At 44.1% G+C, this 18176-nt stretch overlaps 7 protein-coding genes across 7 annotated transcripts; 4 read left to right on the forward strand and 3 right to left on the reverse strand.

The window, feature by feature from the left end:
* Positions 1-536: 536 nt before the first annotated feature.
* On the reverse strand, positions 537-1616 carry GGI43DRAFT_426887 (uncharacterized protein; the record flags this gene model as incomplete). Its single annotated transcript, XM_083208736.1, has 1 exon — positions 537-1616. The coding sequence occupies one exon, from the start codon at positions 1614-1616 to the stop codon at positions 537-539; it is 1080 nt and encodes a 359-aa protein (XP_083065645.1).
* A 496-nt stretch (positions 1617-2112) lies between these two features.
* Positions 2113-3700, forward strand: GGI43DRAFT_426889 (Zn(II)2Cys6 transcription factor domain-containing protein; the record flags this gene model as incomplete). The annotated part of the gene is made up of 3 exons (XM_083208737.1): positions 2113-2265; positions 2327-2563; positions 2623-3700. The coding sequence occupies 3 exons, from the start codon at positions 2113-2115 to the stop codon at positions 3679-3681; spliced, it is 1449 nt and encodes a 482-aa protein (XP_083065646.1). The 3' UTR covers positions 3682-3700.
* A 149-nt stretch (positions 3701-3849) lies between these two features.
* On the reverse strand, positions 3850-5947 carry GGI43DRAFT_389242 (beta-ketoacyl reductase). The gene is made up of 5 exons (XM_083204163.1): positions 5640-5947; positions 5304-5572; positions 4924-5247; positions 4677-4848; positions 3850-4605 (listed from the first exon to the last, which is right to left on the reverse strand). The coding sequence occupies exons 2-5, from the start codon at positions 5550-5552 to the stop codon at positions 3911-3913; spliced, it is 1440 nt and encodes a 479-aa protein (XP_083065647.1). The 5' UTR covers positions 5553-5572; positions 5640-5947; the 3' UTR covers positions 3850-3910.
* A 1151-nt stretch (positions 5948-7098) lies between these two features.
* Positions 7099-10394, forward strand: GGI43DRAFT_389246 (ankyrin repeat-containing domain protein). Its single transcript, XM_083204164.1, has one exon. It carries the CDS (start codon positions 7250-7252, stop codon positions 10241-10243), a length of 2994 nt encoding a protein of 997 aa, XP_083065648.1. The 5' UTR covers positions 7099-7249; the 3' UTR covers positions 10244-10394.
* A 157-nt stretch (positions 10395-10551) lies between these two features.
* On the forward strand, positions 10552-12072 carry GGI43DRAFT_389247 (Zn(II)2Cys6 transcription factor domain-containing protein). Its single transcript, XM_083204165.1, has one exon. The coding sequence runs from the start codon at positions 10697-10699 to the stop codon at positions 11822-11824; it is 1128 nt and encodes a 375-aa protein (XP_083065649.1). The 5' UTR covers positions 10552-10696; the 3' UTR covers positions 11825-12072.
* A 409-nt stretch (positions 12073-12481) lies between these two features.
* Positions 12482-14203, forward strand: GGI43DRAFT_389248 (RTA1 domain-containing protein). The gene is made up of 3 exons (XM_083204166.1): positions 12482-12984; positions 13055-13306; positions 13374-14203. The coding sequence occupies exons 1-3, from the start codon at positions 12804-12806 to the stop codon at positions 13817-13819; spliced, it is 879 nt and encodes a 292-aa protein (XP_083065650.1). The 5' UTR covers positions 12482-12803; the 3' UTR covers positions 13820-14203.
* Positions 14204-15152: 949 nt separating this feature from the next.
* On the reverse strand, positions 15153-16251 carry GGI43DRAFT_389250 (polysaccharide lyase family 7 protein). Its single transcript, XM_083204167.1, has one exon. The coding sequence runs from the start codon at positions 16128-16130 to the stop codon at positions 15381-15383; it is 750 nt and encodes a 249-aa protein (XP_083065651.1). The 5' UTR covers positions 16131-16251; the 3' UTR covers positions 15153-15380.
* Positions 16252-18176: the final 1925 nt, after the last annotated feature.

The raw sequence follows: 18176 nt of genomic DNA on the forward strand, positions 1-18176 counted from the left end.
AAGTAAGTCAAAATTGCAACATGTGAGATATTCAACAACTATATCAAGCCAATGCCTAGGTTACTAATGAAACAGTAAGCTCTGTACGTTTAATTAAATTTCCTTCTCTACATTAGGTTGCACATACCTATACAGCGACCAGTTTGCTTCAGATATCTTCCAATACTCTATAACAACAGATAGATTGATTGAATACTTCAGTAGTAGAGTGAAATTAAGTGTATAGTCTAAAAACATCCATAGATAGCGGTGCTGCTTGCCGGCATGACGGCGCTTGGCTGATGGTAAGATCGATATAACACTATCGTAAAGCAGTCACGCTTTTGGCCGTTGATAATGTGGCCCACAAGACCTATACCAATGACTAGTATGCGCTGTACTTAGTGTCTAAGCAGTAGTAATGATCTGTGGGCGATTAGGTCTTGGGAGATTTCAGCGATTAATTTGCATGGCTTATTGTTTTTTTAAACGAGAGAAAAAAAGAACTTATAAATAAGAAAGCCCTTTATTGTAATATGGTTCCCTATCTATGGATCTTAATTTTTCGTGCTAAGAGACTCGTAGAACAGATCTATCCTTGTCTTGGGGATATTCTTGGACTGGTTCTCAACGATTGTATCTATAGCTTTTACTAGAGTATCTTCTAGTGACGTAAATCCTTCATTCTTACCCATTCTCTTTAGGATCTTAATACTGCGACTATTCTCTACTTCTCCGGCATCGACAGCAGGTTCATCAACAGAGTTCAACATTATCTTCTGCGGATACCGTCTATGAAGAATTTCGAGAATCTGCGTCCATGAATATCTCCCAGCAAAAGCAAGCAGCCGTTCACTATGCACATCATCAAGTGTTAATGCGCCCAAATGTAGTAGCGCCGTATCTTCAACGTCGACAAACCACTGCGACGGTAAAATGGTTGGCGCAGCAGGATAGCCTTTCACAACAGCATCAATGACGGCTGAAGAGCTGCGATAGCTCATATTCTCTGGTGATATCGCGGTGCCAAAATTTACGTTGGGCACAACTGTATTGAAAGAGAAGGAAGGCTGATGCTCGCGTACCCATGCAAACGCCTCTTGTTCGCCACGCGCTTTCGAAGCTCCGTAAAGAATGATTCCGTGCCAACGCGGATTTCCTTCGAGATTCCACGGCGTAGCTGTTTGTTCAATGGCCGCAGTGTTCCAAGTCTTAGAATCGATTTTGTACGGAACGCCTGTTGTGGGGAGTGCGCACGCAGCCAAAGATGAAGTTATAACCACACTCTTAACACTAGGCTCCTTTGCAGCCGCACTTAGCAGCTGTAAATTGGATTTGATGGTTTCGTCGATTACAGACTGGTTATGTGGGCTCATATCCATGTTCATAGCAAGGTGAGCAATGCCATCAACATTCTTCAGCGCTTCATCAAACGCGTCCGGAGCGTTAATGTTGGGCACCTCGATAAGTTCGAATTTGGAGCCGAAATATGCCTCCATCCAGACATTGGAGGCGATGGAGCGAACAGTACCACGTACACGGTAGCCGCGCTGCAGGAAGACTTTTATGGCGACGCTGGCAATATAGCCATTGGCACCTGTAACAAGAATCAAGCCGCCCGGTGGAACTGACGCCATATTGGGTAAATCGACTTGGTACACGGAGTACAAGAGATAGCGATGAGAATGATAATAGACATTGGCAATGGGATAATCAAGTGACTTATATAGCCAATACGCCAACCTAATTACGTATGCCTCGTATATAACCACCTCCTTTCCTGACTAGCTATTTCGCATTGATCATTCACGAATGATACGCTAGCCATCTAAAAGTGTATAACACAATCGAGATTATCTTGGCATCGACTTTTTTCTCGTTTACTTAATTGGGTATTAGCTGAGTGTCCACAGCAGCTACCAGAGACATACATACCTTAACCTGTTAAGGTTAGTTTACCCTAGCTGACAGTCCTTGTAACGGAATTCGCTTTCCTAGTTGGGAATGCGGCGATTGAGGGAGGCTGAGTTTTCGAAGGATCTCCACCTGATTTTCAGTGAAATCATATTTCTCTCAACACTGTTTATCTCATTTCTTCTCTCACGCACATATATCCGTTTCATCATATGCATAATGTCCTCTATCCATTTTTCCAATACTATATTAGCACCATCAGATACGGGTCAAATTTTACAGACCATCGGAATCATTGATCAACCGCGCAAGAAGCGCCCCCACTGCAAGAGTCGGCGAGGTTGCATTGCATGCAAGCGCCGGAGAGTTAAAGTATGAAACTTTGCTATATGTTTTGATAAATTATGATGACAATCTAATGTTGGCATCATAGTGTGATGAGCATCTCCCATGCTCAAGTTGCATTAAGCGGAATATTCAATGTCTACAGCCTCTTCGCCAACATGTCGTCTCACCGACAATTTCCATACCTAGTATTCATCTAGAGATGAGCATGAATCCCCAGATCAACCTCTTGCATCTGGAATTATTTCATCACTGGGATAAGGAGACAAGATCAACGCTCGTATTTCCCCAAATCTGGCCTATCATCCTACAACGTGCTTTTACCGTGCAGCCACCTTACCCTTGTCTATATCCACAATATCTTGACTGACTAATTGAAAATAGGAAGACTTTGTAATGTCTGCTATTTTATGCGTTGCCGCTATGCATCTGTCAACCCTCTGTCCGCAGAATCCCAAATATTCACATGCGGCGATGCAGTTAATGGGCAAGACTATTCAACTCTTTCGAAAAAACCTATCGCGTCCCTTAACAAAGGATAACTGTGAGATATTGATGGGAGCGGCGCTTCTTGTCAATTATATGTCATGGTTTGACATCGGTTTTATGGATGAGGATAGAACTGTTGACTCTGCAGCAAACTCATATCTCGCTCAGGACCAGCTATTTCTTCTCAGTCCAGGCATTATCCAGCTGTGGTTTCAAGCTATACCTATCTTCATCGACGAAGGAAGTATATTCGCTCAGATTGTTTATAAAGACCCGAGATTAAAGATAGAAGAGACATTGAGAAAAAGAGGTGAAGACCCTGCTCGCTTTGTGGCGCCATTCATGACAATTTGGGACAACCCGCGCTATCAATCCGAGGGATGCACCACTACCAATAGCTATGGACCTACGTCTTATGCTTGGCGTCTTCTTCTTGGGTTGGATATGGAACTGCCATGTCGAGGTTTCTCGCAATATAAAGCGACATCAGTGCTAAAAGAAGAAGATGAAAGCAGTATGCTCCTCCGCTTCAAAGACGCCATTACAAAAATCACCACCAATTATACTTCCTCTGATCAGCTAAATACCCCCGTCGCATCGTCCTCGTACTTGATTCGCTCATCATTCGCGAATATCGTGCGCCGTTTGTCACCGCTGTTATGCTGCGTATCTTTTGAATCTCCACAAAATACAATATCGTCTGGCCATATCGAATCGCTTGAAGAGGATATTGAGCAGCTGTTTTATGGATTTCCAATCCTCTGTTGTGGACCTTTTTCCGAGCTCATAATGAAGAGTGACTCGCGAGCCCTGGTTTTTCTTTTTCACTTTTATCGCGCTGCACGTACACTACTTCCAGCAAAAAAATGCTGGTGGGCGTATAATAGAAGCCGCAGTTTACAGAGGCCTCTATTAAAGGAACTGTCCGTAAGAGGAATTGATCCTTGTTTATAATTTACCTGCTGGACTTTCGAACTTTATAGTTTCACACACATGTACTAGCTATCTAAATGTTGCAGGCGGACTACTTTAACATTCATTTTTGTCTAAATTAGTAGCTGGTGGTGGTATCATTTGAACGTGGAGGATACACCATATATGGATATTTCATTGGTAAAGCTGCTATATGAGTCTTTTTTTAATTAAATTTCATTTAGATGAACAGCTATAAGTTCTCTGGCTCTCACGAGTCCAAAGCAGTCGCCTCGCTGCGGAGCCTCTCAGACACAAGGGTGGATTTTGAGGCGATATGTCTTGCAAGCGCGACAAGTGGTGCATTGCTTAAAATGTCAAATACTGAGACATCGCTTTTGACACTTTTAAAAACCCAAGCTCTGATCTCCACGGCCACCAAGCTGTCTACACCATATGAGTTTGCAGGGCGACTCGAATCAAGATCTGCTTCGTCCATGATCATGGCCGTTGCCAATTTGCGCATCAACGCTACACCAACCGCTGCCCCTGCCTCATCTAGAGTTTGTGCTGTGGTTAATGCTACGCGCAGCTCCTCAGCGGACATGTCCGCTCCACTGCTGCCACTAGCTGTACCAATATCTTGTGTGTCACAGATACGTGCGGGGCCAAATCGACGTTCACTATGCCAGTAAAGTTCCTCATGGCCACCTTGCTTAAGCATGCCTCCTGTAGCCAATCCGACAGTGTTCTCAGCTAATGGAAGCAAACCAGCCATGCCAGCTTCAATAACAGCCAATAACTCAGCTTCACGTAGGCCGACGACTGCGCCTGATTTGAGGTAACCCAGCGCTTCACCATAGTCAGCGGCGTATCCAACGCCAAGTACAATGCCAAGGTCAATACTTGTCCCTCTAAGGCCCAGAGACTGACGATATCGAGCCATAGCATCTTGATACGTATTTCCTTTTTGAAAGAGTGCCGATTAGCTGTGAGTCCTTACAATTCATTGCCACATCTTGTGTTTTTCAGCTCACCTGCATTGTAGTTGCCTTGTCCTCTAGATCCTACTATGCCTCCAATTGAAGACATACATATATAAAAGTCAAGATTTTTGGGAAGCAAGTCGTGCAAATTCCTTGTGACTTGAACTTTGGGCTGAACTGCGATGCGGAATTCCTCAACAGTCATATTTTCATAGAACACGTCCTATGAATCCAATTTAGTACGGATTGAGATACGTTAGGAAGAGTGATTTTTTTTTTTTTTTGAGACTTCACCTACCTGCAACTGCATAGCAAACGTGATTACTCCTCTTATGGGGGGGAAATTGGCGGAGCGGATGTCCTGGAGTACTTGACCGAAAGTGGCCACGCTGCTGATATCGCAAGCAAAAGCTTTGCACTGGACAGATACTTTCTCCAGGGCGTGAAGAAGGGCCTTTGCTTCTGGTTTACTTGCGCCTGTGCGAGACGTAAACACAAGATAACGCGCACCTTTTGACGCCATCCATAGCGCAAGCGACCGCCCGAGACCTCTGAGATCGCCAGGAATTATGTACGTGGCATTGGCCGATAAAACGAATTCCTTCTTTTTTGGAGGAACAATCTATTGTGTGAAAATTAGTAGTGTTCTTTACTAAATTGAGAGAAATATTGCCCTACTGGCACAATGTCGTCATCATTGGCAACTAGCACCATTTTGCCTATATGTTTTCCGGTTTGCATTATGCGAAATGCCTCCTCAATTTGAGAAAACTTCATCACCTTCAGTGGTTGTACAGGTTTTATGATACCCTGCTCATGGTATTTCATCACGTCTCCCAATATTCTGCTGAGAAGCGGAACGTTCTCTCTGTAAACAGACAGCATGTTAACGCCAGAGAAAGTGATGTTATGCAAGAAAGGCGACATGTCCAAACCGGTGTTTCCAACTAGTGATTTATCAGTATCTTGGTGTAATATTTACGTTTTTAAGTATACCGGGTGATCCAAACTTACCTATGTCTCTCTTACCTAATTCGATGAAGCGGCCAAATGGTGCCACACAGAGCCAACTCTGACGGAGTCCTTCTCCAGCAAGGGAGTTCAGCACAACGTCGACACCTTTGCCATTAGTTAAGCGTTTGATACCGGAAGCAAAACTATACTCTCTGCTAAAAGGTGTTAAAAACGCCGTTAGGCCGTCAGAAGAGAGCTCTTCGATATCCACGCCCCAGCGATGGTTTGAACCCAGCTTTTTAATCGATGTCGCAACATTTGAAGTGGATGCAATGCCTTCCGTCACGGTCTCTAGTGTGATTATTCTGCATCCTTCAATAATAACCAGGGGTTCGTCCCAGTCTTTATCCGAAGCAACAATTGTGCCAACAGATTCCTGGAAGCCATGTGCTGTAGATCGAGAATAGCCGTGAAGCCTCTATCCAGGCCTTTCCCCCGCTACTTTGCTTGAAATATATACACTCTCGACAAAACGTGGGATTTTCGCTTTATCTACTAGTGATCCCCTGGGCGTGCAAGCCAGTACATCATCTGCACAATGCCATCTACTACAGTACTAATACATGTGCTTTCTAGTGGCCAAGTGTTGGCTACTACGCACTAGTAGTACGAGCTGTTTACAGTACCTACATACACTACGAAGTACTAAAAACCGGGTTAATTTTGCAGCATGGAGTTGTAAATCGCGCTATTTCCAGTCCAGAGCACTTTACAGTCGTGAGCCAAGGCCACGTGCAGTGCATATCCCATCCCTTGTTTTAATGAATAATTGCCACTGCAAAGTGGCCTTGTTCTAGACCAAAGCTACGAAGCGAAAGTACAGATAGTTGCTGCCCAACGAGATTGAGCTAGATACTCGATGCTGGAATAACATACGCCATGTGGCTGCACCTTGCTTTTTATACGTTTACAGATTTCAAATGGGAGAAACTTGTCTTGTTGCTCCGAGAGACACGCACGGAATACGGAGTAAAATCGGTGCAGGTGCATGGTTATGGAAAGGATCCTCGGTAGTTGCGATGCAAAATAGCGCGAGATGGTGGCGAGTGGAGCTCACAGCAGTCTTTGCTAGCTTCCGGACCACTACCACCACCACTATGACCACTAAGGGAGATACCTTCCCCTTCTGCCTGAATCCCCTGGATCGAGGCGTTAAGCTTTTCAGAATCCAGGCGCGGAAAAGGGACAAAGTATCCGCGGCTTGATAGTGTGTTTCAGCAGTCGTGTTTAGTGCACGCACAGACTGGTCACCCAGCTTCAGCTGTGGAATACGAAGCGCAAGTGTTATTGCAGCTATCCGAAAGCTATCACCAATCAGCTCCACATAGCCGATTCTAGGCCAACATAGCACAATACGATTGGCTAATCTTGCTAGAGCTGAATAGACTATCGTCGAAATATGGAGAGATTACACTAATCGAACATGGGCGATCCATGTGCCTCGTGGCCACTACGGGGCGCGATGATGGCCTAGACACCAAAAGCAACGTGAATTGTTAGATTGAAAGCGAAGTACATTGGGCCATCGAATCTGCTGATTCAGACGGCCCTAGCTTAAATAACTATCAAAACCTTTTCCTGCCTTGTCCGATTTCCCGAGGTTGACTGTAATGCTGCACGCTGCTCATTCTACTGCGCGCATGATGCTTTCATCACCGTCGGCGGTTGTCGTACCCAAGGAAAATTCAATTCAAGAGTTTGACTTCTTTGAGGCACTCTCCATCACACCTCAGAAAGACCCGTTCTCAATAGATACCGAAGAATTTCTCTCGTTGCCTGGGACTGCCCGCACCCCGATCTCGCCGAAGTCAGTTCCTTTGGCGACGCCACTGTCTAAAGCCGCAAGCGCCACCAACATCAACTCTTCTTCAGGCCTGCACCCGCCTGCCAAACAGCCCGCAAAAATGTCTCGTCAATTGTCCAAAGCTCATACAAAATGCTGTGACCTTTGCCATAATGTTGCGGCCAATGGAGATCGAACCTCTGTTCGCATGCTCGAATATCTCACCACTGTCAAGCAACTTTCGCACAATGTCGATCGGTTAGCGCATTTGTTCCTTGACACCTGCGAGATTCTCTTCTCTCTCGAAGCTGGCCTTGGAGAATGTGGACGCTCGACCCCAGAGTTACCGCCTGATGTCATCTCAGAATTGGACAAGAAATTACGAGTTGCTCAATCAGACTTCAATATCCTCGATGAAATGCTGGGCAAACTCCTAGAATATGAACGCAAGGGCACGATGGGAAGGATGAGACGTGGCTGGGGCAAAATATTTGGAGATACCGATATCGACAAAATGACGGCAGTTCTCGAGCGAACAAAAGAAGGTTTGAGGATGAGTGCTCTGCTCTTTCAGTGGACGCTGGGCACCGAACGGATTGAGCGCAGCATGGGTATTGGATACACAGGGCTCGCAGCGGCATTGAACAGACTGGATGATAACTCGGGACGTGTGAAAACAAAGGCTTCCGAGCCAGACATGTCGCGTCATCGTCCATCTCCTCTTAGCCACGGGCATTTGTCTGTCGAAGGACAGCATCAGCAAATGCTAGCATCTCCAGCCGCGTGGAGCGAAAGATCCTCTTCTCGCAGGCCCGATTCTAACCTGGCAAATAAGCCATTTTCAACCCCGCGTGGCCCATCGGACGATATCCTTCATCATTACAGCGTTACCACTCCGAGCTCGATTGTCTCGAACGACAGAGTAAATTCGGGCATTGTTACGACTTTTGATCGAGCTAGCACTATTGGAGATACATCGTCCAATACGGGAACAGTAGAGTCAGATGCACTTTTGGAAGAGTTGGCTGGTATGGACCTTGGAAAGTCCAAAGCCATACGTCTGAAAGTAGATCCTTTTACAATGCCACGCTGGACCCCTCGCAGCACAGCAGGCTCGGATGCCGAAAACTTGAGAGGCAGTATCGTTTCTGCTGTTCGAGGAAAGAACCATAAGTTAATTGAGCAGTTGCTGGATAGAGGAGTGTCTCCTGCAGCGGCACTCACAGAGGCTGTAAATCTTCTTGATGGTGAAAGCATTCGCCTTCTCCTTCTTTTCGGGGCCGATCCCAACGAAGCAGATGGCGATGGCATTACGCCGCTGTTTGCGGCGGTGCAAAAAATGTTCTTTTCAGGGGCAGTCACCCTCCTAAAGTATGGAGCAGATCCTAATGCATTGGTTGGCCCAGAGTTGGAATCTCCCCTTTCATCTGCTATTACTACTCAGAAAGTCAGCTTGTCGCATCTCTTATTGATGTATGGAGGTGATCTATCTCAAAGCACCTCCAATGGTAATACGATGTTAATTGCAGCGATCAACAAGAAAACCCCAAAGAGGATGATTGATCTTCTTCTTCACTATGGAGTGGATCCAAATGAGAAGAATAGAGAAGGAAAAACAGCACTCTTTGAAGCGATTAGCTCCTCTCGAGTGGACATCACAGGCAGCCTTTTGGATCATGGGGCGAATCCAAACCTCCCAGGACCTAAGCACATGCTATGGCCGGCAACATATCAGACACCCTGTCTTCAACTACTTCTTAATCATGGTGCAGACTATAAGAAATGCCCTGGTATTATGGAATTGGCAGCCAGTATCAATAATATCGAATCGGTGCGCGTACTTTTGAAAGCCGGAGTCGACCCCAATGCTAAAAAAGACGGTGTTTATACTCCTCTTTGCACGTCCATCCGGGATAACCGAATAGACATATTTCAGCTGCTGCTTAGCAGTGGCGCAGATCCGAATGTCATGGCCAGCGAGTATCCGGCCTTCAAATGCGTCACACACAATCGTGTCCACCTCTTGCCTGCGCTTGTCACCGCTGGCGCTGACCTGCACTCCCCCAAGGGGATATTAGAAACTGCAGTCAACTCAAACAACATGGAGGCGTTATTGTGGCTATTAGATCAAGGCCTAGACCCAAATGAGAGGAATCCCAAGGGGTGTTCTCCATTGACGAGCGCCATTCGAGACAATAGGATGGAAATGATAGACGCCTTGATCGCCAGAGGAGCAGATCCCAACAAGCGTGGGCAAGATTGGCCGGTATGCATGGCCGTGCGAAACCCTCTAATTCTTAAGCGCATATTATCAGTGCTTGCCGAGCCACGTGCGTATAAAGGCGTCATGGAGATGGCCGTGGCCGCCAACCAAATCGAGTCAGTCAAGCTACTGCTGGCAGCGGGTGTTTCAGTGGAAGATAAAAACGGTGGCGTTTTCTCTCCATTAACGACAGCTATTCGCGAAGATTTAAAGGAAATGGTTCATTTCCTCATAACTGACGGCTATGCTGACCTTAACGCTCCTGGTGAGCATCTCCCTATTGTCAAAGCAGTCAGAAGATGCCGTGGCGACGATACGGATATACTTGAAATGCTTCTCGAGAAGGGCGCCGATCCAAATAAAATCTACAGGGGCTGGAATGCATTCATGCAGGCCGTCGAAAATGGCGATATGAGAATATTGAAACTGTTAAGCAGCAAGTTCAGTGTTGATCTAGAGGCCAAAGATGATCAGGGACGGTCAGTCATTGATATCGCATCTTCTCGAGGCTGGGAAGAGGCGGTGAATATACTTCTTGAGGGTAATTTTAGGCTGTAATTGTGTTGTCAGCCATTTACACATTTGTAGATATTCATTTTACAGAGTAGCGCGTTTTTGAAACTACTGTATCATCTCATCCCGATTTGGGAATGGGTGGCTTGTTTTATTTTGGCAATATACGAAGTACAATTAGTTTAATTACATAAAAGAGCATTAAAAACTCCCTTTTGATCTTCGGTGTCTTTTTAATCCGCAGGATGCCGTAGTGCAATTATCAAGCAGCAAGTGGGGCAGCGTAGCTAAGCGGTGGCTGAGTCCGATGGAACACGACGTACGCGCGTGTTCTGCATAGGAGTTATACTACACTCAGTGAACGTTTCCTTACTATATTACGACGAAACTCGCCGGCCCATACAAAGCAGCATCAGATTTACTCAGACAAAAAGCAGTCAAGCTTTACTAGATCTTATCCACTTAGATCTATTGTACCGTCTTTAGTACATCCAGATCATGCGCAGTTCTCACCGCAAATCCCGAAGTGGATGTAGAGAGTGCAAGCAACGCCATAAGAAGTGCGATGAGAGCTCACCCATTTGCCTCAATTGCACTATCACGAATCGATCCTGTTCATACCGCCTTACACGTCCATCATATCGCTTTAGCCGCCCAAAGGCAGTGCCTTGTGTATCAACGCCATCGCTACGGACGCTTTCGCCACTTACCCAGTGCAATACCCAGGAATGGCAAGCTCAACTATATGATCTAGGGCATCTTGAGCTGCTTCATCATTTCGAGTCAGGCGCATTTGAGGAAAGCATGCTCCCGTTGCCTATCTCAACGCGCAAGGTGATCATGCAATGTGCTTTTACCGACCCTTATCTCATGGACCAAATTCTTGCCCTATCGGCAGCCCATATGAGCACCTTTCGCCGAGGAGAGCAGCAGATGTTCAGCAACAAAGCAATGGAGCTACAAACACGAGCTTTATCTTTATTTAATAGAACCGAAACCGATATCTCGAGTCAAAACTCCCGTTCTTGGTTTCTGTATGCTTCATTCCTTGGCCTCCAGATTATGTTCGAGACTTTCCAATGCAGAAATTTCGAATCCTTTTTCGGCAAACTTTCTATTTATTTTCCTGTTCACCGAGGTGTGCATGTTGTGGTACAAAAGACATGGCCAATTGTAAGGGATATTGTTGAAGAGATTATCGGGCAGCGACGGATGGAAGACATTGCCGAACTCGATCGTGAGCGACCTGAAGAATGTGAACATTTAAATTCTTTAATTCAAAAGAGTGATCTTCAAGAAAGAGATCAAGACGCATGCTTTCAAGCAATTATCATTCTTCAGCGCATTTTCGATCTATATCAGGTGGATTCAAGGGCCCACATTCAAATCCCTTTTACAGTTTCGTGGACAATTCTGGTATCCGCAAGATTCGGCGATATGGTTAGACGCCGGATCCCAGAAGCACTCGTCATACTATCTTTCTATGCTGTGTTACTGCATCGTCACCGTACCTTTTGGGTGTTTGGCAGCTCGGGGCGGTTTTTGATCCAGTCAATCTCGGCTTACTTAGGGACACAATGGGAACAGTGGCTACTGTGGCCAAATCACCAATTGGCAGCAAAATGATTTCCAATATTGAAGCTTATGGAGTTTTGGGCACCTGTATCAGGTTAAAGCCAGGATATAGACGCAGTAATGAGTAGAGTTAAAAATAGACCCAACGCTCGATGTATGTAAAGCGCTACGGGAGATACCTTAGGGAATGATGATAGAAAATAGAAATTAGGTTGGGCGTTTGGTTTTCACATCCAATACGTTATGGTTAAATTGGCTGTTAGAAAGTACGATATGAAACTAGTATGTAGAGAGGTCCGCAACATTGATTAATGTATTAATAAGGTCAAGAGAAGCCCCACCCTGCTTTAAAGAAAACGGGGCTCGGCGTGATGGCGTTTGTGCATTGGCCCGCATGCCAGCCAATGAAAATTCCAGGAATACGCGGGTGGAGCAAAGGGGCTTCCAAGCTCTGGAACTCTGAACTCGGGAGCACCGTGCAGCACTCAGCGCTTGCATACATCATTTCGTGAACTTCGTATTAATTGACATACAAATAGCTAGGGTTACTATTCTATTTGTAGAGTTTCTACAAGCCGTAGGGAACCACTAAAATAAAGCACAAACATGGTACATGTATATTTCATCACTTGCTGTGGAGAATGCCAAAACTATTCACCAATCAGTGGCTCAACAATACGCTTTTAAGGTTGTGATATTTCGATACACCCGACAAGTGAAAACCACCGAAAGGGTAGATCATCAAAGGAGAGCCACTCTTTCTCCCATTCGAGAATGTAGTTTCAATTTATTGCACAATTTTAGGGTTAGCTCAAGGCTATGTTGCATCCTCGTACTAAAAAAATATTGGAAGAGAAGGAATAAGGGAAGCTAGCATTTTCTTTTAAATATCTCAGGTCCATCCTCAGACTCTTTTTCAATATAGAATGATTTATTGGCTAGCTCTCTTTAACTTTCTGTCATCTGTACTCCTTTCATCTTACCGCCTGGATTAATTCGCTGAATCTACATCAGCGTCGCATTATCTAGGATGAGCACCAACTGCAACCCGAACTGGCAACATGCGGCCTTTGCATTCTATCGCTACACCCCTTCTGTCGCTGCGGCCGCTCTTTTCTGCGTTCTTTTCTTTTTATCTACGATACTGCATCTGTTTCAAATGTGGAAAACAAGATGCTGGTACCTAACACCCTTGGTAATTGGATGTTTTTGTGCGTTTATACCCAGTGACAGCTATTGCAAGCCGTTAATAATAGTGCTGACTTTTAATCCGACCTATAGTTGAGTTTATTGGTTTTGCTGGCCGAGCCGCATCTGGGGCTCAAAAAGCGGGTTGTTGGACATTGGGACCATACCTTATTCAAAGCATGTTTATTTTACTTGCGCCGGCATTGTTCGCAGCGTCCATTTATATGATACTCGGCCGAATCATTATTCTTGTTGATGGGCAAGATCACTCGATTATTCGGCCTCAATGGCTCACCAAAATATTTGTCATTGGAGACGTCATTTGCTTCTTACTTCTTGCTGGGGGTACGCTTATTTTCTTGAAAGATGTCACATTCGAAATCAACTGCTTACCACTATGTCGCAAATTTAGGCAGCGGTATTCTGGCTTCGAGCAAAAACAGCCCATCTTCGACAGATCTTGGAAATAATGTTATCATTGGCGGCCTTGTTCTCCAACTCATTTGGTTCGCTCTTTTTGTCACTGTCACAGCTGTTTTCCACCATCGAATGAAGTCAATTCCAACTGTTCGTTCGCAACAATCAGATTGTCGCTGGCAGATATACCTCCGAACGTTATATATTGCGGGCTGCTTAATCATCATTCGAAACCTATTCCGTGTGATCGAATATGCTCAAGGCAATGATGGATATTTACTTACAAAAGAGGCCTTTATTTATACCTTCGATGCCCTGCCAATGTTGGCCGTTGTGACGTGGCTTCACTGGATGCATCCAGGTGAAATTGGCTTGTTGCTACGCGGAGAAAAGACAATCCAGAATGGATTTGAATTGATACAAAATCGTAATAAGAGCTAGAAACATTCGGTTCGGAAGCAGTCGCGAGTGCCAACTAAGTTGGATGCATCATTACAGTGTGATCGATACACTGCATTCAGAGCTGACAGAGGCTGCGGAACCAGCCATAACTTTTATCCTAATCCTATTTCTACATGAATACGCAGCAGCATCAAATGACTCGCATGATGTTTACGCTTCTCATACTGATATTGCCGGAATTCGAGAGTGGCGTCGCAAACAGTGCCGGCATTTTGTCTAGTTTCTACATGAGGTGCAAAGAATTATATTGTCTCCCAATCAGTTCAACATTTTTTTGACGTTTATTTTATGAAAGACATGCATCATAAAAACATTCGCCATTGTTTATAACATCGTCTGGAGTGAATATGAAACAAAGTCGCTGGAGTTGCAATGATATTATGCTCAGAAATGAGTAGAATTGAGAAGAAGATAATCGAGATTGCAACTCAATCATGCATGACTGTCAACTTTTGCTTGGACATTCCATTGCTTGATTCTCTAGCTGTAATCTTTAGTGCCCATTTTTTTGTCTTTGATAGATTGTTTCGGGTATTTAGCGCTGGGACCCTTCGCACATCTGAAAGTGAAAGAAATGTTGACCAGGGAGACCCAAAATGGTAGGATTTGGACACGATATTTAACTGATACGATAAATGTCCAAATGGCATTAATGTTAATATAGCGCCGCCACTAATATGATTGGCCATACCCAGCTCGATGCACTATACTGAAAGCAACACAAGGGGATACTTTAATAATTCTCTACTTCATTCAATGACTGATCTCGCGACAACTTACCAATTGGCTGGTATTGGGAGGCAACAAAAGGTCTGGCATCCATCTTCTTTTCGCAGTATAGCTCACGAAAGATGCTAATCAGCTCAACGTTGAATGGCTCATCTCTATTTTGGGTGCTATGTACACTAATATTACAGCTGGAGAAGCTAACACCTAGCGACCTTATCAATCAACGAAGAGATGCATCTGCCAGAGCGAGCGTAATTGTAAATATTTAATTTTGGCTCGCGACTTTTGGATACTAGTTAGTCAAAATAGAAATATACGAGATGATACTTTCATCATGCGTGAATATTAAAATCAAGATTTAAGAAGCAAGATTTCAGATACCCGAATACCGTTATATTTATCGGTATTATCGACGAATTGAACAATTGCCCTAGATGTAATCTTTAAGAACGTAGAAGCAGTTTCAGTTTCCCAAGTCTATGTTAGCCACAGGTTAGCCGCTACGGAGTACATTGCCATATACTTGGCCTCTACAGCGAAGTGTCGTAGCGCCACCAGTAAGATAACCTAGAGAATCTTAAAATCATGAAAAAAAATGTCTTGTTATTGAGTCAAATAGCCAGTTAATCTACCTAACAATTCGCAGCCTTCTCAATATTTCTCAAACATCCAGCAGGATGTCAAATACGCTATATGGTGACAAATTAAGATTTGAGTAAGGTATCAATAGACCCTCTTATATACAACGGTCTTGCTTGCCAAAGAAAAGAAAAAATATTTACAATAGCCCCTGTTAGCTAATTGAATCATTCTAGTGAGAAACGTTGATGGCGAAGAAGTGGACATCAGAAGCGCTTGAGCCCTGGTTGTAGTTTCCAACCTTGAAGTAGCTGGCAGGCGCATCAAGAGAGTAGGTGCTAAGAGTCTTGGCTGCACCACCGTTAATGCTGACACTAAGGATGTTGCTGGAATAGCTAATGGTGTAGGTAAATTGCTGGCCAACTGGGACATTGCCAACCTGAGTCATGACTTCGTCACCGCCAGAACGAGTTTGTTCCACGCCCATGGTCAGATCGCCACTGGAGTTGTAGTACAGCTCGGCCACTGGTTTGGTGCTAACGTTGTCCGCAATATGAATTTGGCCGACAACTGTGCCATAGCCTGAGTTGTCTGGCTGTTCCACAGCTAGCGTCACCGTCAATTTGTTGTTGCTGGCATTAGGGTCCCAGCTGCTGGGGCTGCTTTCACGCAGCTCCGTGCGGCAGTGCAGGCTGTTGGGTGTAGTGACACAGCCAGTGTTTGAGGGTGCGCCAGGTACTTTCATGACCAAGGCGCCGTCGCCACTCTCGGTGAAAAAGTAGTGATGGCCGGGATCCTGGTAGCCCCCACAACCTGTGAGCTGTGAAGCGGGAATCGTGGTTGGGCTGCCAGTAGAGCCAATAGGGAGTTGAAGAGACCATATGGAAAGGTCAAAGTTACCACCAGGAGCACAGCTGGGGTTGAGCGCCGCTGAGGCAGCTCCCACAAGGCCAGTAGCAAGAAGAGTTTTGAGCGCAGGCATGGTTGTTGCGGAAAGTATCGGTGAATAGCTGAGTTGTCTTGATGTAAAAGCTTTTCAGATGAATACAAAAAAGGTAAAGAAGAAAGAGGATCATCTTGCCATTTTATATACTGATACAATCGTGAACAGCGCGTAAGGCATGGTGATCCTGTTTCTAGAACGAGTAGTTAGTGAACTGTCGCACTAACACCAAAATGACAGGTACATGAGCCCTACTAGGATATGCCTAAAAGTAGATTGTCCGTCGTGCCGCATACCCGGCGAATTGCCTTCTAGCTGGATTTTAATTGGTGGATATTTTTTTAATGTTATTCGCTAGATCGGAAATCCTTAATTTACATCAGAAGCTGAGTCTGTATAGTAGGTATTTCAGAATATACCAATCGGCCAGATCGTAATACAAGCTGCATGATCCTGCTAATGACTTAGAATACGTTGCAAATATTAGTACGGAGTACTCCGTAGTAAGAAAGCTTAACATTGGAATCTGACTATGAGCTGCCGGATTTGTTCACTGTATATTATGGTTCAGGCTCGCTCTTCGCTGTTACGTATTAAGGGAAGCACAGTGGGTGAGTCAGTACGTTCCCCTTTACCGCCAACGCTGATGGTAGTTAGATACTAGAGCAGAAAATATGTAACGTTCACTCCAGAAGATTGATATTCTTCTAAAATTTTACGCTGTTTTTAAAGTAAATTTGGTAGGGTTTAGTGTGCTTGAAAAGTAAATAGAAGTCATACATATTGAAGTGCTCCAAGGCAATATTTGACAGTGACATGTTATTCAGCTTCAAATAGGAGCAGATTTATCTTACGAAAAGTTTCATCGGCTATAAAAGTGGATTCTTTTCATTGATTTTACCTGGGCTTTGGATCATTTTGCATTTCTTATACTTGTTTCGAAGTTGGGCATATATTGAAAAGGGGGTCTTTCGCTGGATATGCCCCATTTTAAAATGCTTCGGACGTTTCGACCTTAGCCTTACTCGTTTCTAAAAGAGGATATTTTAATACCAAATGGGAAGCTTCTTATAAAGTTATGGGGAATTGGGGTACAAATAGAATATTTTTCCGTATCCATATATCAGAAAGGTATATAAACTTCAGAAAATTTGACACTCGATTTTGCAGCATGCTAACTTTATTTCAATGTATTTATGCGAAGTAGATCGCACAGTTTGACTTTGTGCATCTGTTAATTTTTTTGACAGAGTAAAATGATATGTCACAAGAATGATATATTATCCGCTAGTTCCACTTCTAGTGACCAGCAGAAAGGCTATCCAACGGGTATCTATTTTTTACATTAAGTCTTAGTTCGTTTTGTGACGTAAATTATCACGAGGAGTAGTGTTGTTTCTCATGTCGATAACGTCGATTATGACAACTACACATGCTGCAATGAATAAAACATGGAAACTGGGATATCGAAATAACTACTAAAATATATACTTTATCGGTTTAATAAGATGAGGATATCTAATGCAGAGGGTGTAGAGTAACCTATATAACTCAATGTAAAAAGCATATTGGCATATTCATATGTTGCGTAACTGTTTTCTGGGACATTGGAACACGTATCTTCTTCTTCTTCTCCCTTTCATCAAATCTGGTATGGGATCAGCTATGTCTTTGTGATAATCTAACTTGAATTCCAATACTAGTTTTATTATTTTCTTCCTTTATTAAGTATTTTGCAATACTACGAATAAGAGTTTTACGCTGACTCTATTTATCGGGAAGGATCTTTCGCACTTCTTTTGTTATTAAGCCTGGGAAAGCTTTGTCTTGGTATTTTAGCTCTGACTGGTGGAGATAGATTCCATGCATGCAGCCTGTGACGTTCGGGTCTATACTAGGTCTAATACCAAGGTATAGGGTAGGCGATTCCCAAGGGATAAACTTTACAGTCTGGTTTATGTTAGCAGAGAAGACTGTAAGGATACTTAAGAGCGGTTGTAGATTACGTAGCGATAACTGTGGTATGAATACCAATCTGATTGTTATATTAATGCTATAATAATAACTGACTATTTAAGCTTTTAC

The sequence above is a fragment of the Trichoderma evansii genome, assembly GCF_050947405.1.
Source record: "Trichoderma evansii strain SZMC 28006 chromosome Unknown GGI43scaffold_1, whole genome shotgun sequence".
NCBI lineage: Eukaryota > Fungi > Ascomycota > Sordariomycetes > Hypocreales > Hypocreaceae > Trichoderma > Trichoderma evansii.